The following is an 18,664-nucleotide window of genomic DNA, read 5'->3' as shown; positions in this document are numbered from 1 at the left end:
GAATAATTTGTATATTGTTTACAGAACGGCAAAAAATAAAAGGTGGGGAAACAGTTATATTAAAACTGAAAGACTGGCCCTCTGGTGAAGACTTCAAGGCTATGATGCCTGCAAGGTATTTCTTTATTTAAAATTCATAAATTCATTATGATGATTTTATTTGTGTGTCAGAAATAATATGCATCCAATTACATTCTTCGTTCTTTTGTTCTCTAGGTATGAAGACTTATTAAAAAGTTTACCACTGCCAGAATATTGTAACCCAGAAGGAAAATTGAACTTGGCTTCCCATTTACCAGGGTTTTTTGTACGTCCAGATTTGGGACCCAGATTATGCAGTGCGTACGGTAAGTGACTATTAATATCATAGGAATACAGGAATTTCCATACTCTTCCATGCCTGTGTTCCCTTTAATCCAGTATCCTGTCTCTGACCATGGCTAGCATGTGATGGTTTAGAGCAAGGTGCAGTTGTCATTTAGTGAGGAATTATGGATAGACCGTAAAGGAAATCACTTCTAATCTCTCTGTTAATGATTGGTTTATGCCCTGAAGCATGAGGGTATTCCTTATACATTGTATTTTATTATCCTCTCTAATACAGTTGTGGATATTCTCTACAGAGTAATATTGCTTCTATCAGTTTCACTTATTAATAAACTCCCAAGTCATTTAATTTTTCTGCCTCTATATTTATTTTATGTTGAAGACTCAAAAAACCTGTTTCAAATAGACTTTGCTTCCCTCAGTCTTTCTGCACTCCAGTGTCTCCCACAGTTCTAGGTATCTGGGCTGCTCCTCTCCACTCTGCACCTCAGGGAGGCAAATCAATGTTTTGGCGCTCTGGCCATGCTCCCTCTGCCAGATTCTCTGTCTCCTAAGCAGCAGGCAATTGACAGGTCAATTGTTCCCACCCTCATTTGTCTAGTTCTTCAATTTTTTACCCAGTTTTTCCGGAAGTGGTGAGCAGATTTCTCTTTTTCAGATATCTCCTCCTCCCTGGGTTAGTTAACACTACAGTGGTTTAAATCACCCTGAGCTCCACTGCAGCATCTTCCTGCCGGCTCCTCTGCCCCATATAGGCATGGCAGAGCAGCCAAGAAAGCACTGGATCAAATCTAAACTGTGCTCTATGTATGAGGCAGCCTTCCCCCGGCTCAGTAGATTGTGAGTTGTGCCTAGACACCTGACACTCATTCCATTACATCCTGGAGCTATGAGTTGGACAGGCATCTAGGGACTCTTTCCCACCAAAGCATCTGTGACTCTATCATGGGAAAAATGGACCAGGAACTCCAGTGCAGAACAGGGAGAGGCTCCAAAGGTAAAGAGGACTCCAGCCAGTTAACTTACGGGGTAAGACCTAGGGGACCCTGGAGAACAAAGAATGGAGGCTTTGAGGTCAACAAGTTCCCTCCCCCAAGACCCCTACAAGTCTTAAAGTGGGTCCTGAGTGCCCTGGGAAAAGAAGCAGGGCTGCTAATCAGTCTCCCTCTCTCCCAGTTTGACTGAGGACTCTGAAAATGTGTCCCCCCACCCCAGAATGGAACCCAGCAGGGGAGATTTCAGAGAGAGAGATCCATCGAGACGGCTTTAGGCACAAAAGGCTTCACCAAAGCCACAGCAGAGCTTCTACACTCCCAACGTGCCCAAAAAGAGCTGAAAAAACCAGAGAAAATCCAGAAAGTACAAATCTTCTGACCTCTTGCCCCTCCTCCTCTTCCGAAAACGAGCTGTCAAGGGCTGAAACCAAACAGGTCTGGAAAAAGAGGAATTCCAGGCTGTGCAGTAAGGTTGTCTCCATGATTCAAATTCAACCTGACACAGCTGTAGCATTCCTAGCAAGGGCAGAGCAGGGTGGTTATTTCCTCAGAAGGGGAAATATGCCTGAAGAAGCCCCCGGGTAGAAAGATGAAGGCCACTCTCTAAAAGGCTGCCTCTGCCACCCTCAGGGCATCCCTAATAGCTACCTGCCTTGCAAAAGCGTGTCTCTCCTGGATGGAAGATCTCAGAGCCCTTAATGACAGAGATCACCCTGACATTGGTTCCATTTTAAAGAAGGGCTTCCTAGAAACAGCATTTGTAGCTGATGCTTCAATGGCTGTAATGAAGTCCTCAGTCCAAACCAGGATTTCCAGATCTGTAGCCAGATGCTACTTATGGCTCCAACCCTGGAAAGTGACTACCCATTCTAAGCAGGTCCTGTGCTCGGCCAAGTTCACAGGCTCTCTCTTTTTTGGAAAAAAGCTGGATAAGATGGTGGTTAACAGTGCTGCAAAATCCAAACATTAACTTTCTTTCATTGGTAAGTGCCCTCAGAAAAGAATATAGACTGGCCTTCAGACAGAGGTGCTCCTTTCAGAGGTGCTCCTTTAGTTTGTCATCATAGAGTTACCAACAAAGGGACAACAGATTCCCCAAAGGAAAACAGTAGAACCGAGTTTGAGGGGAAATCCAGAGTGATCTCAGCCTCCTTGCAAACCCACTTTGACAAAGATTGCATGTAGACTCTGCCCAGAACTGAGACTAGGGGACAAAATTTCCCATTTCCTGGAGGAATGGTTTACATTGGCCACAGACAAGTGAGTCAGGGGTATAGTAAGCGAGGGATATTTCCTCAAGCTACAGGCTCCACCCCATCCATTCTTCATCCAGTTTCCCATTTCCAGCAATCCCTTAAAGCACAATATGATTCAGAACGAAGTATCTCATCTTTCAGATATGGGAATGCTAGAGTGTGTTCCCTCTCAGGGTTGTATGCAATCTGTTTCATTTTGCAGAAACGCACAGGGGGTATCCAAGCCGTTTTGGACCTCAAAAGGCTCAGCAAGTGAATGAAGAGAACAAGATTTTGGATGGAGACTCTGGCCTCTATTGTGTCGTCCCTGGTGCGGGGAGACTTCCTGACTTCAGTGGATCTAGGACAGGGGAGGGCAAACTACAGCCCATGGGCCGGATCCGGCCTGTCAGGGCTTTCAGTCCGGCTTGCAGGATTACCAGCCCCATGGCGCAGCGTGGCTAAGGCAGGCTCCCTGCTTGCCCTGGCCCCACACCGCTCCCAGAAGTGGCCGGCACCATGTCCCTGCTGCCTCTGTGTGTGTGTGCGGGGCGGGGGGAGTAGAGGGCTCTGTGCACTGCCTGCAGGCACTGCCCCCTGCAGCTCCCCATTGGTTGGGAACGGGGAACCACAGCCAATGGGAGCTTTGGGCGAGGCGAGGGTGGTGCATGGCAGAACCCCATCCCCAGGAGCCATTGCCAGACATGCTGGACACTTCTGGGAACGGTGCAAGGCCAGGGCAGTCAAGGAGCCTGCCTCAGCCCCTCTGCACGCCGCTGCCACCCTAGCGTCGCTCAAAGTAAGCGGTGCCAGGCCAGAGCCCAAACCCTTCCTGCACCCCGCACCCCAACTCCCTGACCTGAGCCCCTTCCTGCACACCGCACTCCTTCCTGTGCCCCGAGCCCCTTCCTGCACACCGCACTCCCTCCTGTGCCCCAACCCCCCGTCCCAGCTCTATATTCATGGCACTGCATACAATTTCCCTACCCAGATGTGGCCCTCAGGCCAAAAAGTTTGTCCACCCCTGATCTAGGAGGTGCCACCACAGACTTCTGAGGTTTCCCTATGTCAGGAAACATAATCAGTACCCAGCACTCCCGTTCAGTCTGTTCTCAGCCCTCAGGGTTTTTTCAAAGATGGCAATCATAGCCAGATTCAGCTCACAGGGAGCCCACCTGGATGACATCCTGATCAGAGCTCCATCAGAGTGAGCAGCTCACAGAGCCTTGTTCAGATGTTGTAGCTCCTGCTGGCTCAGTTTCATTATCAATGTCCAGAAAAGTTTGATTCCATCCACCAGAATTACTCATCTGGGGGGTGAAAATAGGCACCTCACTATGAAAGCTCTACCCATCATTAGAAAGATTCCAGAAAATCCAAGATGTTATCTGCTTCAGAGCCACAGAAAACATGCCATAGCACTGTGCCTTGAACAGGTAGGCCTTTTGGTGGTGTGTATATAGGATCACTCCATGGCCACAGTCATGCATCAGGTGCGTTCAAGCCTTCATCTTAAAAGTGTGGGACCATTCCTTGGAACACATGAAATATCATGAATGGATTCCAGTATAGGGGCTCAACTCCCTACAATGGATGTGAGCTCAGGACATTGTCCACAAAGGATGCTCTTCTGCTTTCCAACCAACTCCAGCCTGGAGAGTTTGGTAACACGTTTGCAAACCCAAACAGCTCAGGGCCTCTGGAGCCCCAAGGAAACGGCTCATGGCATAAACCGTCTAGAGCTGAGAGCGGTCAAGCTGATTCTGCAGTAGTTCCAGACCACTGTAGAGGAGAACCATGTCCTGATTCAGTCAGACAGCACAATTGCAGTTGCATATTTAAACCAAGGGGAACTGAGGAACCTGGCACTACACACGAAAGCAGTAGAAATAATGAGGTGGGTGGAGCAATTTCTCCTTTCCTTCAGAGCATTCCACATAAAAGGGGATGTGAACCAAAAGGCAGGCTAGCTCAGTGGGCTCATGGTTGTCAACTCAGAGTGGTGTCTGAATAGGAGGTTTCTGATCTCAGAGTTCAGATGTTTGGCCTCCATTCAACTGACCCATTGATGAATCATATGAACTCAGAGCCCGTAATACTTCACCAGGGAGTCAGACCCCAGATCCATGGCGCTTGTCCCACAGTTGGCTGCTGAATCTATTCTACGTGTTTCTACCCTTTCCACAACTGGGGAGGGTGGTCCAGAAAATAAAACAAGAACAGGCAGTGATAATACTGATAACACCACATTGGCAGAGGAGACCTTGGGGTTCAAACCTGATATTGCTGAAACTGGAGCCTCCTTTCCAACTTATATGGAGACTGGACATTCTCTCATAAAGTCCTCTTCTTCATCTGGACTGGGAGCGGCCTCAACTAACAGCCTGTCTATTAAAAAGGAAGCTCTAAAAGATCTTGGTCTGTCCTCCAGAGCCATTAAGACATTGCTTTCATTTAGAAAAGTATCAACACTAAAGGCATACTCCTCAGTCTGGTCCAGATTCAACAACTGGTGCCAAGAGCACAGTGCAAATCCCAGAAATCCAGGAATTCCAGCCATTTTGGGTTTTCCCCAAGGAGAAAGAGGTCTTCAGCCCAATACCATTGCACATCAAGTGTCTGTTCTTAGTAGCAGGATGTTCACAGGATCCTCTGGCTCCCTCCCAGATAACAAGATTCCTTTGAGCAGTCCAATTAGCTAGACCTGCAGTCAAGCTGCTATTTTCAACATGGGACCTACCTCAAGTGTAGAGGGCTTTGACAAACTATCCCTCTGAGTCTTTGCCTTCACTGTTGCCATTTTACTTATCTATTAATACTTGTTTCTTAATAGCTGTCACGTCCACCAAGTGAGTGCCGGAGCAGGCAGCCTTTTCTATACAAGAGTCTTACTGTGTGTTCCATGAGGACAAGGCAGAGCTCAGGACAAATCCTTTCTTCCTAAGATATATTCCTCCTTCCACATTTCCCAAGAGGTTGTGCTTCCTTCGTTTTGTCAAAAAACACAGCATCCAACTGAAAAAATATGGCACACCTTAGATTTTCAAAGTTCTGCTTATACCTATCTTAGATGTATAGAATCACAAGGCGATTGGGCTCTCTCTTCATGTCCTTCCATCCAAAATGCCAGGGACTCAGAGTTTCCATGTTCTCCATTGCTAGTTGGATTAAACTATGCATTGTGGAAGCCTACCAAGCATCAGTGGTTCCTGTTCCAGAAGGGATAAAGCACACTCCATAAGATTTTGTACCACCTCGTGGGCAGAATGAGCAAGTGCGTCCACTTTGGAAATTTGCAAAGCAGCCACTTGGTCTACAGCTAATACCTTTGGGTATGTGTACACTATGAAATTAGGTTGATTTTATAGAAGTCGATTTTTAGAAATTGATTTTTTACAGTCTATTGCATACGTCCCCACTAAGCGCATTAAGTTGGCGAAGTGCGTCCTCACTATCATGGCTAGCATCGACTTACGGAGCGGTGCACTGTGGGTAGCTATCCCACAGTTCCCGCAGTCTCTGCTGCCCATTGGAATTCTGGGTTAAGATCCCAATGCCTGATGGGGCAAAAACATTGTCATGAGTGGTTTTGGGTACATGTCGTCAGTCGCCCCTCCCTCCGTGAAAGCAAAGGCAGACAATCATAGAATCATAGAATATCAGGGTTGGAAGGGACCTCAGGAGGTCATCTAGTCCAACCCCCTGCTCAAAGCAGGACCAATCCTCCATAGTTGCCCCAGATCCCTAAATGGCCCCCTCAAAGATTGAACTCACAACCCTGGGATTAGCAGGCCAATGCTCAAACCACTGAGCTATCTATCCCATCCCAATCTCTCCCCACAATCATTTCATGCCTCTTTTCTTGGGTTACCCATGCAGATGCCATACCACGGCAAGCATGGAGCCCACTCAGCTCACCATCACCACTGCTGTTGTGGGCAAGTCTACTGTCGGGGCTGCTGTGATCCAAGTAGCCAGTGCAATCGTTGACGTTCTGTTATCAGGGGTAGTGACTCTGGGAAATGTGTGGGCCTTTTTAGATTTCAAGCCTAGATTAGATTAGAGGCCTAGACCGTTCATTCCCGTATGCTAGATTCCCCCGTACCACAATGGGTGTTGTCCTGTCTCACGGGACCCCCCTTTGAACCTCTGGCCACATGTTCCTGGTCTTACCTCTCATGGAAAGTAGCATTCCTTGTAGCAATCACGTCGACCCAATGTGTCTTGGCACTCAGGGCCTTGTCCTCGGAACCCCCATATACGGTCTTCCACAGGGATAAAGTCCAGTTTCGCTCACATCCCACATTCCTCCTGAAGGTGCTCTCCGCCTTCCATATGGAGCAGGACATTTTTCTTCCAGTGCTCTGTCCTAAGCCCCATTCCTCCAACAAGGAACACCGCCTTCACACGCTCAATGTGCATAGAGCGCTGGCCTTTTATCTGGATCGGACCACGCCCTTCCGGAAATCCTCGCAACTGTTTATTGCCTCGGCTGAGCGTATGAAGGGGCAACCCATTTCCACCCAGCGCCTTTCTCGCTGGATTACCCCATGCATACGCACATGCTACAATCTGGCAGGGGTTTCCCCACCACCGATCGTCAGGGTGCACTCTATGAAAGCTCAGGCCTCGGCGGCAGCCTATGTAGCCCATGTCCCTATCCAAGACATATGTAGGGCTGCCACTTGGTCCTCAGTCCACATGTTTACTTCACCTTATGCAATCGTCTCCCAAACTAGAGATGACACCGAGTTGGGCAGGGCGGTAGTGCGTCCCAGGAACTCATAAACTCTTACCCACCTCCAACAGATATAATTTGGAGTCACCTACTGTGGAATACACATGAGCAATCACTCAAAGAAGAAAGGACGGTTACCTGTCCCGTAACTGGTGTTCCTTGAGTTGTGTTGCTCAGGTGTATTCCACATCCCGCCCTCCTTCCCCTCTGTTGGAGTTGTCCAGCAAGAAGGAACTGAGGGTGGGGGGAGTGCGCAGCTCCCTTTATAGCGTGATAAAGGCGCCACTCCAGGAGTTGCAGCGGTGCTCCCCCCATATGGGTACTGCTAAGGGAAAAACTTCCGGCACCAGTGCATGTGGCAAGCATGCACACCTACTGTGGAATACACCTGAGCAACACATCTTGAAGAACGCCAGTTACAGAACAGGTAACTGCCTATCGTCCCCCACATGAGCTCCCCAATTCCAAAATCAACTATAGGCTGAGCAAGTGCAGAATGGTGGTAGAATGTGCCTTTGGACATTTAAAAGCTCGCTGGTGCTCTTTGCTGACTAGGTCAGACCTCAGCGCAACCAACATTCCCATTGTTATTGCTGCTTGCTGTGTGCTCCATAATATCTGTGAGAGTCAGGGGGAGACATTTATGGCGGGGTGAGAGGCTGAGGCAAATCGCCTGGCGTCCGATTTTGAGCAGTCAGACACCAGGGCGATTAGAAGAGCACAGCAAGGCTCACAGCGCATCATAGCGGCTTTGAAAACCAGTTTCATGACTGGCCAGGCTTCGGTGTGATAGTTGTGTGTGTTTCTCCTTGATGCAAACCCGCCCCCTTTGTTGATTTTAATTCCCTGTAAGACAACCACCCTCCCTCCTTCGAAATAAAGTAACTATTGTTTTGAAACCATGTATTCTTTCTTTCTTAATGTAAAAAAAAAAAAAGAGAGAAATAATGGACAAAGTAGCCTGGGTGGGGTGGGGGAGGAGGGAAGGACAAGGCCACATTGTTTATTGTAGTCACACTAACAAGGCAGATATGGAACTTGGGGAGGAGGGCAGGCAGTTATACAGTGGATGCAGCGGGGCTCTGTGCTCTTGTTGGCTTTCCTGCAGCTCCAACAGACATTTCATCATGTCCGTTTGCTCCCCCAACAGATGGTTCATTATGTCCATTTGCTCCCCCATTAGCCTCAGCATTGCGTCCTGCCTCCGCTCTTCGCTCTCACTGAATTCTTTCCTGGCCTCTGCAACTGAATGCCTCCATGCATTAAGCTGTGCCCTATCAGTGCGGGAGCCCATGAGCTCAGAAAACGTGTCATTGCGAGTGTGGGTTTTTTTTCGCCTTCTAATCTGCAATAACCTCAGGGATGGAGATGATATGGGGAGCGTAGAAATATTCTCCACTCTACAATTCTGGGTGAACTGAATGGTCACCTGTGCTGCTGAGTTCGCCACGCTGACCAAACAGGAAATGAATTTCAGAAGTTCCCTGGGGTTTTTCCTGTGTACCTGGCTAGTGCATCGGAGTTCAAAGTGCTGTCCAGAGCAGTCACAATGAAGCATTCTGGGATGGCTCCCGGAGGCCAGTACCATCGATTTGCGTCTGCACTACCCCAAATTCAACCCAGCAAGGTCGATTTTAGCACTACTCTCCTCGTCAGGGAGGAGTACAGAAGTGGTTTTTAAGAGCGCTTTAGGTCAATGGAACGGGGTTGGTTGTGTGGATGCAGTCATTTTTAAATCAACCTAATGCAGCTGAATTCGACCTAACCCCATCATGTAGACCAGGCCTTCGTTAAGCACTATAAGATGGACTTCTTGTCCTCCGCAGAAGCTGCCTTCGGCAGGAATGTGCTGCAGGCAGTGGCCCAGAAATAATGTTTTTTTTTACCAAAAATGGAGGGATACTTTCTTCTTTCCTTACCTACTAACTTTTTTCATAACCTTCCCTACATCTGTTCATTGTTCATTACTTCCCAGATGTCCAGAACTGTAGGTGATGCTGGGCTGCAGAATGGAAAATTTCTTACTGTTAATTTCCATTCTGCTAGCAGTATCTCCAACAATTCTCCCCACCCTAGATAACTCATGAGTCAAAAGTCGGATCACCACCATACAATCTTTTTTTTTTTTTGCCTAATGTACATAGTTATTTCATTAGCTCAGGAGTATTTGTTAATAGTGTTGTGCAAGTTTTACAACTTTGAAATAACTCATCCGGCAGCAAGTATGAGCAGAGGGGGCATGGCCAGTGTGCAAAGCACCTAAATGTGGATCTACTTCCATGAGCTGCAGAGGGGAGGGGAGCAACCCAAACATCCTGAGTTGTGGGAGACGCAGCTAGAAGAAAGGATATTATTGGTAAGACACTTTCCATTCTCTTGGAAATTAATTTTTTTCTATCCATTTTTCAAATTATATTAATATTACAAGAGGGTAAGTTATGACTTATTGCATGAAGGCTTTGATTAAAAGTGGATTTGAGTCTCTCTTGAAATGTGTATTAAAGGTAGCAATCAAAAGATGTTTGAGGTATTATAGGTGAAACATTCATGACACCCCTATTTCAAGTTTTTGTAGGACTTTTTGTTCTAAAACCTTGTTTTCAGATACTTATAACTACTCATTTTTCACCTTTTGGACTGAAATTTTACAAGTTTCTTCCCTGCTTAAGAAGTTTTTTTTTATTTTGAGGGACAGGAGTACAGCGGTTCATTGTGAGAATAAGAGTGGGGGAGAGACCAGATTTTTTTAAATTAAGTATTCTAATAGTGAAATACTTGAGTATAAAGTTTAAATTTTTCAGGAAAATTATCATTACCAGGAAATGCCTTTGATTATTCTGGTTAAAATTAGTTTTGTTTTGACAAACTTATTACATAGGAACTGTTGCCTGGACAAAGCAAACTTAAAAGAACATTGTTTGAAGTAAAACTTTTGAAGATTTTTTTTACACAGATTGTGGAAAATACATCCTAAATTCATAAACCAGAATATTTTAAAGAGAAAGTATAGCATATTTGGGCACATACAAATTTGTCTAACCTTCTGAGTGATGTTCAGTAATAATTCTACTTTGTACTATGTAGGTGTTTTTCATCTGTAGATCTAAAAGTGTGTCACAAAGGTAGGTAAGCATTATTGTTCCCATATGTAAAAAATGGGGATACACTCCTGGTGACTTGCCTAAGATCAAACACCCACTCAGTACCAAGGCTGGGAACAAACCTAAGGTTGTTTTATTTCCAGTCTTGTGCTCTGTTCTGAACTAAAGTTATTTTTACAAGAATGAGTGTGAAGAGAAATATGTACTGAAATAAATCGAAGCCCTATCTGAAACTCTTACCTTGTACTATAGGTGTGGCTGCTGCTAAAGATCAAGATATAGGAACTACAAATCTCCATGTTGAAGTTTCTGATGTAGTGAACATCCTTGCCTATGTGGGCATAGCAAAAGGAAATGGAGTACTCTCAAAAGCAGGTAAAAAAAAGTTGATTTGTATTATACAGAAATAGATTGAATAACAACTCACTTAAAAGTTTGGGTAAGTATTTTGATAGGCACTTTTTAAATTGACACATGAAGTTTAATTCATTGTTTTAAAATATTTGTAATGTATAAATGAAACATACCTTTAACTGCATGCATATTGCTCACAGAGGTAATTTATACACAGTGAATTCTTGTACCTAAATATACTGTGGCTTAAAAATGATCACTTTCTTTGTCGTACTCTTTACCTCTTTCTTGCCATTGCCTACATATTAATGTCCCTGTTTGTACCGGTGATGGCAGAGCAAATGCACAGCAGGATAAAGAATTCCCTTATGAAGCACCACTAGCTCTTACAGCAGCTCCAGTGTGATGGTTACCAAACACCTCAGGGTCACCCTGAATCCCCCATCACGGTGTTTGCTGTGTTGAGTTTAGCGCTAAACAACTACATTCTGGGCCAGAGAGTCTGAAGTGGTATAGTGGAGCTGAAATAAGACTACCTTTAATTTTGCTTTATTTACTTTTATGTGCACCAGCATAGCTGTAGAAATAGACAAGAGATTCTTGACTTACTGTGCAGAAGAATGGACTCAAAATTGTTTTTGTTGGTTCCCTAAGACTGAATTTTAAATATTTTGATTACAGCAATGTTCTCTTATTTCAAAAAGAATTATTTCCATCAGATTTTAACAATGTTAAATTAGATTCATATCTGAGTGTAAATTGTTTTAAAGGTTTTTACACAATTTATGTTTTGTTTTCTAATTACACAAAATAGGTGAATAAAAAATAGTTTCTGAGGGTTTTCTGTAGTATTTAGAAAATGTAATAGTCTCATTATTTAGTCAGTCTGCCACAGGAAGTGTAAAAAGAAAAGAAGAAATATTTCCGCTTTCCACTGCCTGGTTTGAGTGTCTATTTGTCAATTCTTAGGAGTTTTAAAGAAGTTTGAAGAAGAAGATTTGGATGACCTTTTAAGGAAAAGATTGAAAGACTCAAGTGAATTACCTGGGGCTTTGTGGCACATTTATGCTGGCAAAGATGTTGACAAGATAAGAGAATTTCTGCAAAAGGTTAGAATTATATCAAATAGATATTTATTTTATAGACCTGAATAATCAGACTTTTCAAAATTACTATTATATCTTTAAAAAAAGAAAACATACTGCAGATACCTTGTTTGAAATGCCCCATTCCCTAAGCATCCGTTGCTGCATGGGATATTCTTGGTGAACAAACAAACTTCTCTGAACTTCTATACCAGTCCAAATGGTTTAGGTACAGTTTCTCTCAACCAATCAATGGAGACAGAACACAAAGACTTTTGATGATATCATACCCTCACACACAAGGTTGTAGTCATCTCAGCCTTCAGTTGTTGCCAGGCTCCAACTCAATTTAGCATTGACAGATCTTTCTGTCTGAAGAGCAGAAAAGCTTCAGATTCAGAAGGGATGAGTTAGGGAAGGATTCTTCTCTCAGGGAGTCCTGATAAAGTAAGAAGATCCATAAAGAAACCCATTTTCCACACCCACACACAAGAGTTTTGACCCCAGTAGGGTAGAAGGGGATTCAGGGGTATCTAGCCAAATGAATACCCCTTGAACTCAGCAGCCCCACTCCAGGGCAATAGCTCCAGGACAAGGGAAGGAGGTAGAGGTTAAGTGCAATTTAAGGAGGGACAGATAACATAGCAGGAGCTGTTCTCAAGCCTTGGCAATCATCAACCTCTAGCATGATATGCAGCTCAAGCCAACCTGGGACTCAAAGCCCTTTCCTCCCTCCCTCTCCAGGGGGCAAAAGCAGCAAAGGTGTTCCATGAGAAAATTCTCCCTCCATTCGAACAGAAAGCAAGGAAAGTGCAGGGAGTACTCAGCAGTAGTAACCCTGAGAACTGGTCCCAGAGTGGTCTGGGAGCAGAGAGGAAAAGTTAATTCAGCTTTTCTGGCTGCTCTTTTAAAATGCAGCGCACCAGCTACCCTGGAAAATGCCAAGGGGCTCAAAGACTCCTAGCCTGCTGGTGTGCTGCCTGCAGATTCTCACCAAAGCTGGTCTGATCAGAACCCTCAAGTTCTCTGAGGAGAAGGAAGAGTAGAATAGGGGGCAAAGAGCTCAACCATCTTCTAGGCTCCTCCTGAGTAGAGAAGGGAGAACAAAGTAAAGGAGGCCATATGCTCTCATTGACCAAGTTTAGTTCACATTGCAAGTAGGTCCCCCCTCATTGTATATAGACATTTTGGAATGGAAACCTCTCCAGCTATCGCTAGGAGCAGGACCTAATTTCCAACTTTCTCTTCCTATTCTAGGAGTGGGCCCCAACCTGCCCATTCTAGAAACTACAGTTTAGACTTAATCAAGTTTTTGAACGGTCTTCTCAAAACTTTAAGAGCAAGGAGAGAGAGAGAGATGAAGGGAACACAAAGCATGCTCCCCATCATAGACTGGAAATAAAGACTGAGTACCACTTAGAGAATATCAGCCCAGCCAGACACTCACCAGTATGTGATGCCCTACCCAAGGAGGATGATGACTATCAGTGGAGTAATAGAGATGAGTAGGAGGAAACAGTGGGTGAGGTTGAAAAAGGGAGGCTGTAGAGGACCAGATCATTCTGGACTCCCTATCTAAAGGGAAGGCCAAACTCTGCATATTTAAGGAGAAGGATTCATTTGTCAGGGATCTTATATATGCTATTATAGAGACCTACAGGTGCTGTTAATCCTCCCTCATGTCAAAGAAAAGATGAGCAGTGAGTGGTGATCCTGCACAGGAAACTGGCTTCTGTCCTGGCATTAAAGGTGCTTTAGCCTTTCAGAGCATCAGATATAGAACTGCCCACTGCCACTGCCTGAGGGGTGGATGTTGCCATCTCTGGGCTGGCAAAAAGGATAATGATTTCAGTAGGAAGAGGATCCTGCTTAACAGAAAAAAATGGAGCATTCCTGAACAGACTTTCTGAGATTGCAGATATATTACAGGAAGCTTCAATATACATAGTGTATGCCGCTCAAGTGGTGGATAGGGAGCTAGAGAAACTTAGCAGAGATCTCCAGAGTCCAAAGATGAGGATTCAGAATTTGCCAAGATGCTCCTGTTGCCAGGCTCAATTCTCTCATTCATATGAAAATCTACATATGACATAATCCAGTCAATTTGTGTAGCCATGACCACTTTAGTGGCAGGCAAGAGTGCATTGTGGCTAAAACAATAGACAGCCATTTTTTCCTTCCAATATCAGACTAGAGGCCCTGCCATTCAAAGGAGTTTTTTTCAGGGATGTGTTAGAGAAGATCCAGAATTCCTTGGCTGCTTCAGAGATCCAGATTCTGCCCCACGAGAGGCCCAGATATGGACATCAGGATCACAGTCCAAAAGGGGCATATCCAGGGAACTAGAACTACCGTCCAGAAGGAAGGGCATGATGCCACTTCAAAAAGAAGGCAAGCTTCAGATGGGTTAGCTGCTTTCATTATCAAAGAGATGATAGACACCAGGGAGTCCCTTCAAATTTTCAACAGACAGCCTTAAAGTACAATGGTCCAGGTGCAGTCTCAGCATCAGAGCAAGGCGAAGGAGTTTCTTCCCCATTTGTGCCCACATGACATCCAATCAATGGATGCTGGACATGGTAACTTATGGATATGTGATTGAGTTTGATGCAAGATCCTCTCACAACTTATTTCTTTTGCCCTGACTGATCAACCAACAAAGTACTTGAGGCCTTCTATTTTCTACATAAGATACAGGTCATGTCTATTGTTCTGAAAGATCAGAAGGACACAGAGATATGATCCATCTGTTTCACTGTTCCTAAAAAAATAGGGCATCTGTGTCTAGTTCTGGGCTTACAAAAGACCAGTTTCTTCTCGAGAATCTTGACTAAAGTCATTTATTCAAGAAATGAACTCTGGTGTATTCTTATTCTCCCTGGGTTTTCAGGATCTTAGGGATAATGGTAGCATGATAAATGGGAATGAGGATATGGAGGTAGACATCACCATATCTGAGGTAGAAGCGAAACTCAAGCAGCTTAATGGGACTAAATCGGGGGGCCCAGATAATCTTCATCCAAGAATATTAAAAGAATTGGCACAAGAAATTGCAAGCCCATTAGCAAGAATTTTTAATGAATCTGTAAACTCAGGGGTTGTACCGTATGATTGGAGAATTGCTAACATAGTTCCTATTTTTAAGAAAGGGAAAAAAAGTGATCCAAGTAATTATAGGCCTGTTAGTTTGACATCTGTAGTATGCAAGGTCTTGGAAAAAATTTTGAAGGAGAAGGTAGTTAAGGACATTGAAGTCAATGGTAAATGGGACAAAATACAACATGGTTTTACAAAAGGTAGATCGTGCCAAACCAACCTGATCTCCTTCTTTGAGAGAGTAACAGATTTTTTAGATAAAGGAAACGCAGTGGATCTAATTTACTTAGATTTTAGTAAGGCGTTTGATACTGTGCCACATGGGGAATTATTAGTTAAATTGGATAAGATGGGCATCAATAGGAAAATTGAAAGGTGGATAGGGAATTGGTTAAAGGGGAGACTACAACGGGTCCTACTGAAAGGTGAACTGTCAAGTTGGAGGGAGGTTACCAGTGGAGTTCCTCAAGGATCAGTTTTGGGACCAATCTTATTTAATCTTTTTATTACTGACCTGGGCACAAAAAGTGGGAGTGTGCTAATAAAGTTTGCAGATGATACAAAGCTGGGAGGTATTGCTAATTTAGAGAAGGACAGGGATACCCTACAGGAGGATCTGGATGACCTTGTAAACTGGAGTAATAGGAATAGGATGAAATTTAATAGTGAGAAGTGTAAGGTCATGCATTTATGGATTAATAACAAGAATTTTAGTTATAAGCTAGGGACGCATCAACTAGAAGTAACGGAGGGGGAAAAGGACCTTGGAGTATTGGTTGATCATAGGATGACTATGAGCTGCCAATGTGATATGGCTGTGAAAAAAGCTAATGTCGTCTTGGGATGCATCAGGAGAGGTATTTCCAGTAGGGATAAGGAGGTTTTAGTACCGTTATATAAGGCACTGTTGAGACCTCACCTGGAATACTGTGTGCAGTTCTGGTCTCCCATGTTTAAGAAGGATGAATTCAAACTGGAACAGGTACAGAGAAGGGCTACTAGGATGATCCGAGGAATGGAAAACTTGTCTTATGAAAGGAGACTCAGGGAGCTTGGCTTGTTTAGCCTAACTAAAAGAAGGTTGAGGGGAGATATGATTGCTCTCTATAAATATATCAGAGGGATAAATACCAGAGAGGGAGAGGAATTATTTAAACTCAGTACCAATGTGGACACAAGAACAAATGGATATAAACTGGCCACTAGGAAATTTAGATTAGAAATTAGACGAAGGTTTCTAACCATCAGAGGAGTGAAGTTTTGGAATAGCCTTCCGAGGGAAGTAGTGGGGGCAAAAGATCTATCTTGCTTTAAGATTAAACTCGATAAGTTTATGGAGGAGATGGTATGATGGGATAACATGGTTTTGGTAATTAAATATTCATGGTAAATAGGCCCAATGGCCTGTGATGGGTTTTTAGATGGGGTAAGATCCAAGTTACCCGGGAAAGAATTTTCTGTAGTATCTGGCTGATGAATCTTGCCCATATGCTCAGGGTTTAGCTGATCGCCATATTTGGGGTCGGGAAGGAATTTTCCTCCAGGGCAGATTGGAAGGCCCTGGAGGTTTTTCGCCTTCCTCTGTAGCATGGGGCACGGGTCACTTGCTGGAGGATTCTCTGCTCCTTGAGGTCTTCAAACTACAATTTGAGGACTTCAATAGCACAGATATAGGTGTGAGGTCTTTTTTAGGAGTGGTGGGTGAAATTCTGTGGCCTGCATTGTGCAGGAGGTCAGACTAGATGGTCATAATGGTCCCTTCTGACCTAAATATCTATGAATCTATGATTCATACCTGCATTCATTAATGTTGTAGTTTCAGCAGATGTATCTGTGATTTGTTGACACAGACCAGCAATTTTAGTACCAAGCTCTCCCTATCATGTGGCTGGGATGTGGGTAGTCATGCCTAGTGGTTAGAACGGGAGTCAAGCCGAATGGTCAGAGCAGGAGTCCTAACCACTTGCCAGAACAGAAATCAGTAGCCAGGAATCAGAGCCCAAGGCCAGATCCCAAAGCCAGGTTTCAGAGCTGAAGTAAGAAGTCAGGAATTGGAGCTGAGGGCCAGAACTGGGTTACCTGGAGGGAGGCAACATCGGAGCAGGGCAGGAAACAAGCAGGTGAAGGAGCTATCGCAGTTGTGTGCGAATGCTGCTGCTAGGCTTAAGAGCTGGTCAGCTGACTCCTCCAGCAATTCAGGCAGTGTAGCTAATCAGGCAGCCTACTACAGGCCAGCTATGCTCATTAGATTGCCCAGAGACTGGGTCTGCTGCAGGCCCTGCTTCTAGACTGGGTCTGCTGCAGGCCATGATTCCTGACATTCCCCCATGGCCCTAATAAGAGAGTGCACATACACCCTCCCAAACTTGAATAAATGGCTGGTTTAAGTTGAGTTAGAAGTTTCAGCCATGATGTGAGTCTATATTTACCTGAAGAGTCCTGAGTTAAAAATAAATATGGAAACATTCCTCTGTCCCACACGGGTGCATCTTCACTAGGTTAAAAGTTGTGTTCTCAACTTGAGTTAGTTAACTCAAGTTCACTGGGATTTTACTTTGTCATACTTAAGACAAGGCAGTTTGTAGTTCTCACATGAATTTGCAGGTTGAGTTAGAAACTGGGGGCGAAGGGGGGGGGGCGCTAGATTTTATCTTGACCTGCTAACTAGTGAAACCTACAAGTTACTTAGTCTTCACTCAAATTATCTTTTACCTCAAGTTATCTAACTCAAGTTAAGAACAAACCTTTAAGGCTTCAGGAACTAAAGTATCTGGGAGCAAGATTCAACACCAAGTTAGGTACTGTGGGTCTTTCTCATGCAGGACATGATGAACGAGTTTGCAGAACCAAGTCAGAGCCTCAGTTCAGCAACCAAATAGCATAGTGTCTCTCTGCCAAGGAGCTCTGTGGCCAATGGCAGTGGGTCTAGGAACCTCACTTTTTTTCATGGACTGTCTTCAGTATGTTTTTCTGTTGCAATGGAAAGCAGAGTTGAAAAATTATCTTGAAATGTCCAGGTTACACTAGGGCAGTGGTGCCCAAACTTTTTACCTCATACCCCCCTCCCTTACCCTGTCTACGCCCTCCCCCTCCGTGCCCCCTTCCCCCGGTCAGAAGTGGGGCTGTGGCTTTGGGAGAGCCCCCATCCGCATCCCCCCAAGGCTGGGGCCACAGCTAGGGGCAGGGGCAAGGCCAGTAGCCAGGGCCCCAGACGTGGAGCTGGTGGCGCTCCCTCCCCGCCTCCCATGAGGGCTGGCCCAGGCCAAAGCCATGCCACCTGAATGTTCCTCCATGCCCCCAGCAGGGCACGCCCCACAGTTTGGAGACCTCTGCAGTAGGGTGATGACTAGCTGAGGAAAATTTCAACAAAGGATGTCTTCTGCATTCTCTAGTGTGGAACAATCAAACCACAGATGCCAGAGTAAGTGGTCTCTGGTTGAAAAGTAATAATATATTAACAAGCTGGAGACCAAGGTGGTGAAATTAGGTTTTGTTTACATGTAGGAAAAGCAAGCAACTTAGCAGTAAGAATTCAGCTGGGCAATAACATGGTATACCTCATTCACCAGGGAGGCACAAGAAGGTCTGACTTTTGATTACTTGAGCCCAGAAGAACATTTGTCTTTCAGCAGTCCAGACTGCAAGAAAGATGAACACAGCTGATAGAATGAGCAGAGTGCTACTGAATCAAGGAGATGGGGAGTTAAATCCCCAGGTTTTTCTGTCTTTGCAA

General features: G+C 44.8%; 1 protein-coding gene across 3 annotated transcripts in view; it reads left to right on the top strand.

The window, feature by feature from the left end:
- JMJD1C (jumonji domain containing 1C) overlaps positions 1–18,664 on the top strand; it is a 306,728-nt gene that overhangs the window by 274,519 nt on the left and 13,545 nt on the right. For all 3 annotated transcript variants that reach the window (XM_073353432.2, XM_073353433.2, XM_073353434.1), the window contains exons 20-23: positions 25–115; positions 217–347; positions 10,649–10,771; positions 11,720–11,859. In XM_073353432.2, coding sequence (XP_073209533.1) covers positions 25–115; positions 217–347; positions 10,649–10,771; positions 11,720–11,859 — 485 coding nt within the window. The remainder of the gene's footprint in view (positions 1–24; positions 116–216; positions 348–10,648; positions 10,772–11,719; positions 11,860–18,664) is intronic.

The sequence above is a fragment of the Lepidochelys kempii genome, chromosome 7 (genome assembly GCF_965140285.1).
Source record: "Lepidochelys kempii isolate rLepKem1 chromosome 7, rLepKem1.hap1, whole genome shotgun sequence".
NCBI lineage: Eukaryota > Metazoa > Chordata > Testudines > Cheloniidae > Lepidochelys > Lepidochelys kempii.
Note: the sequence above shows the minus strand (reverse complement) of the source record. Positions and strands in the feature narration are given on the sequence as shown.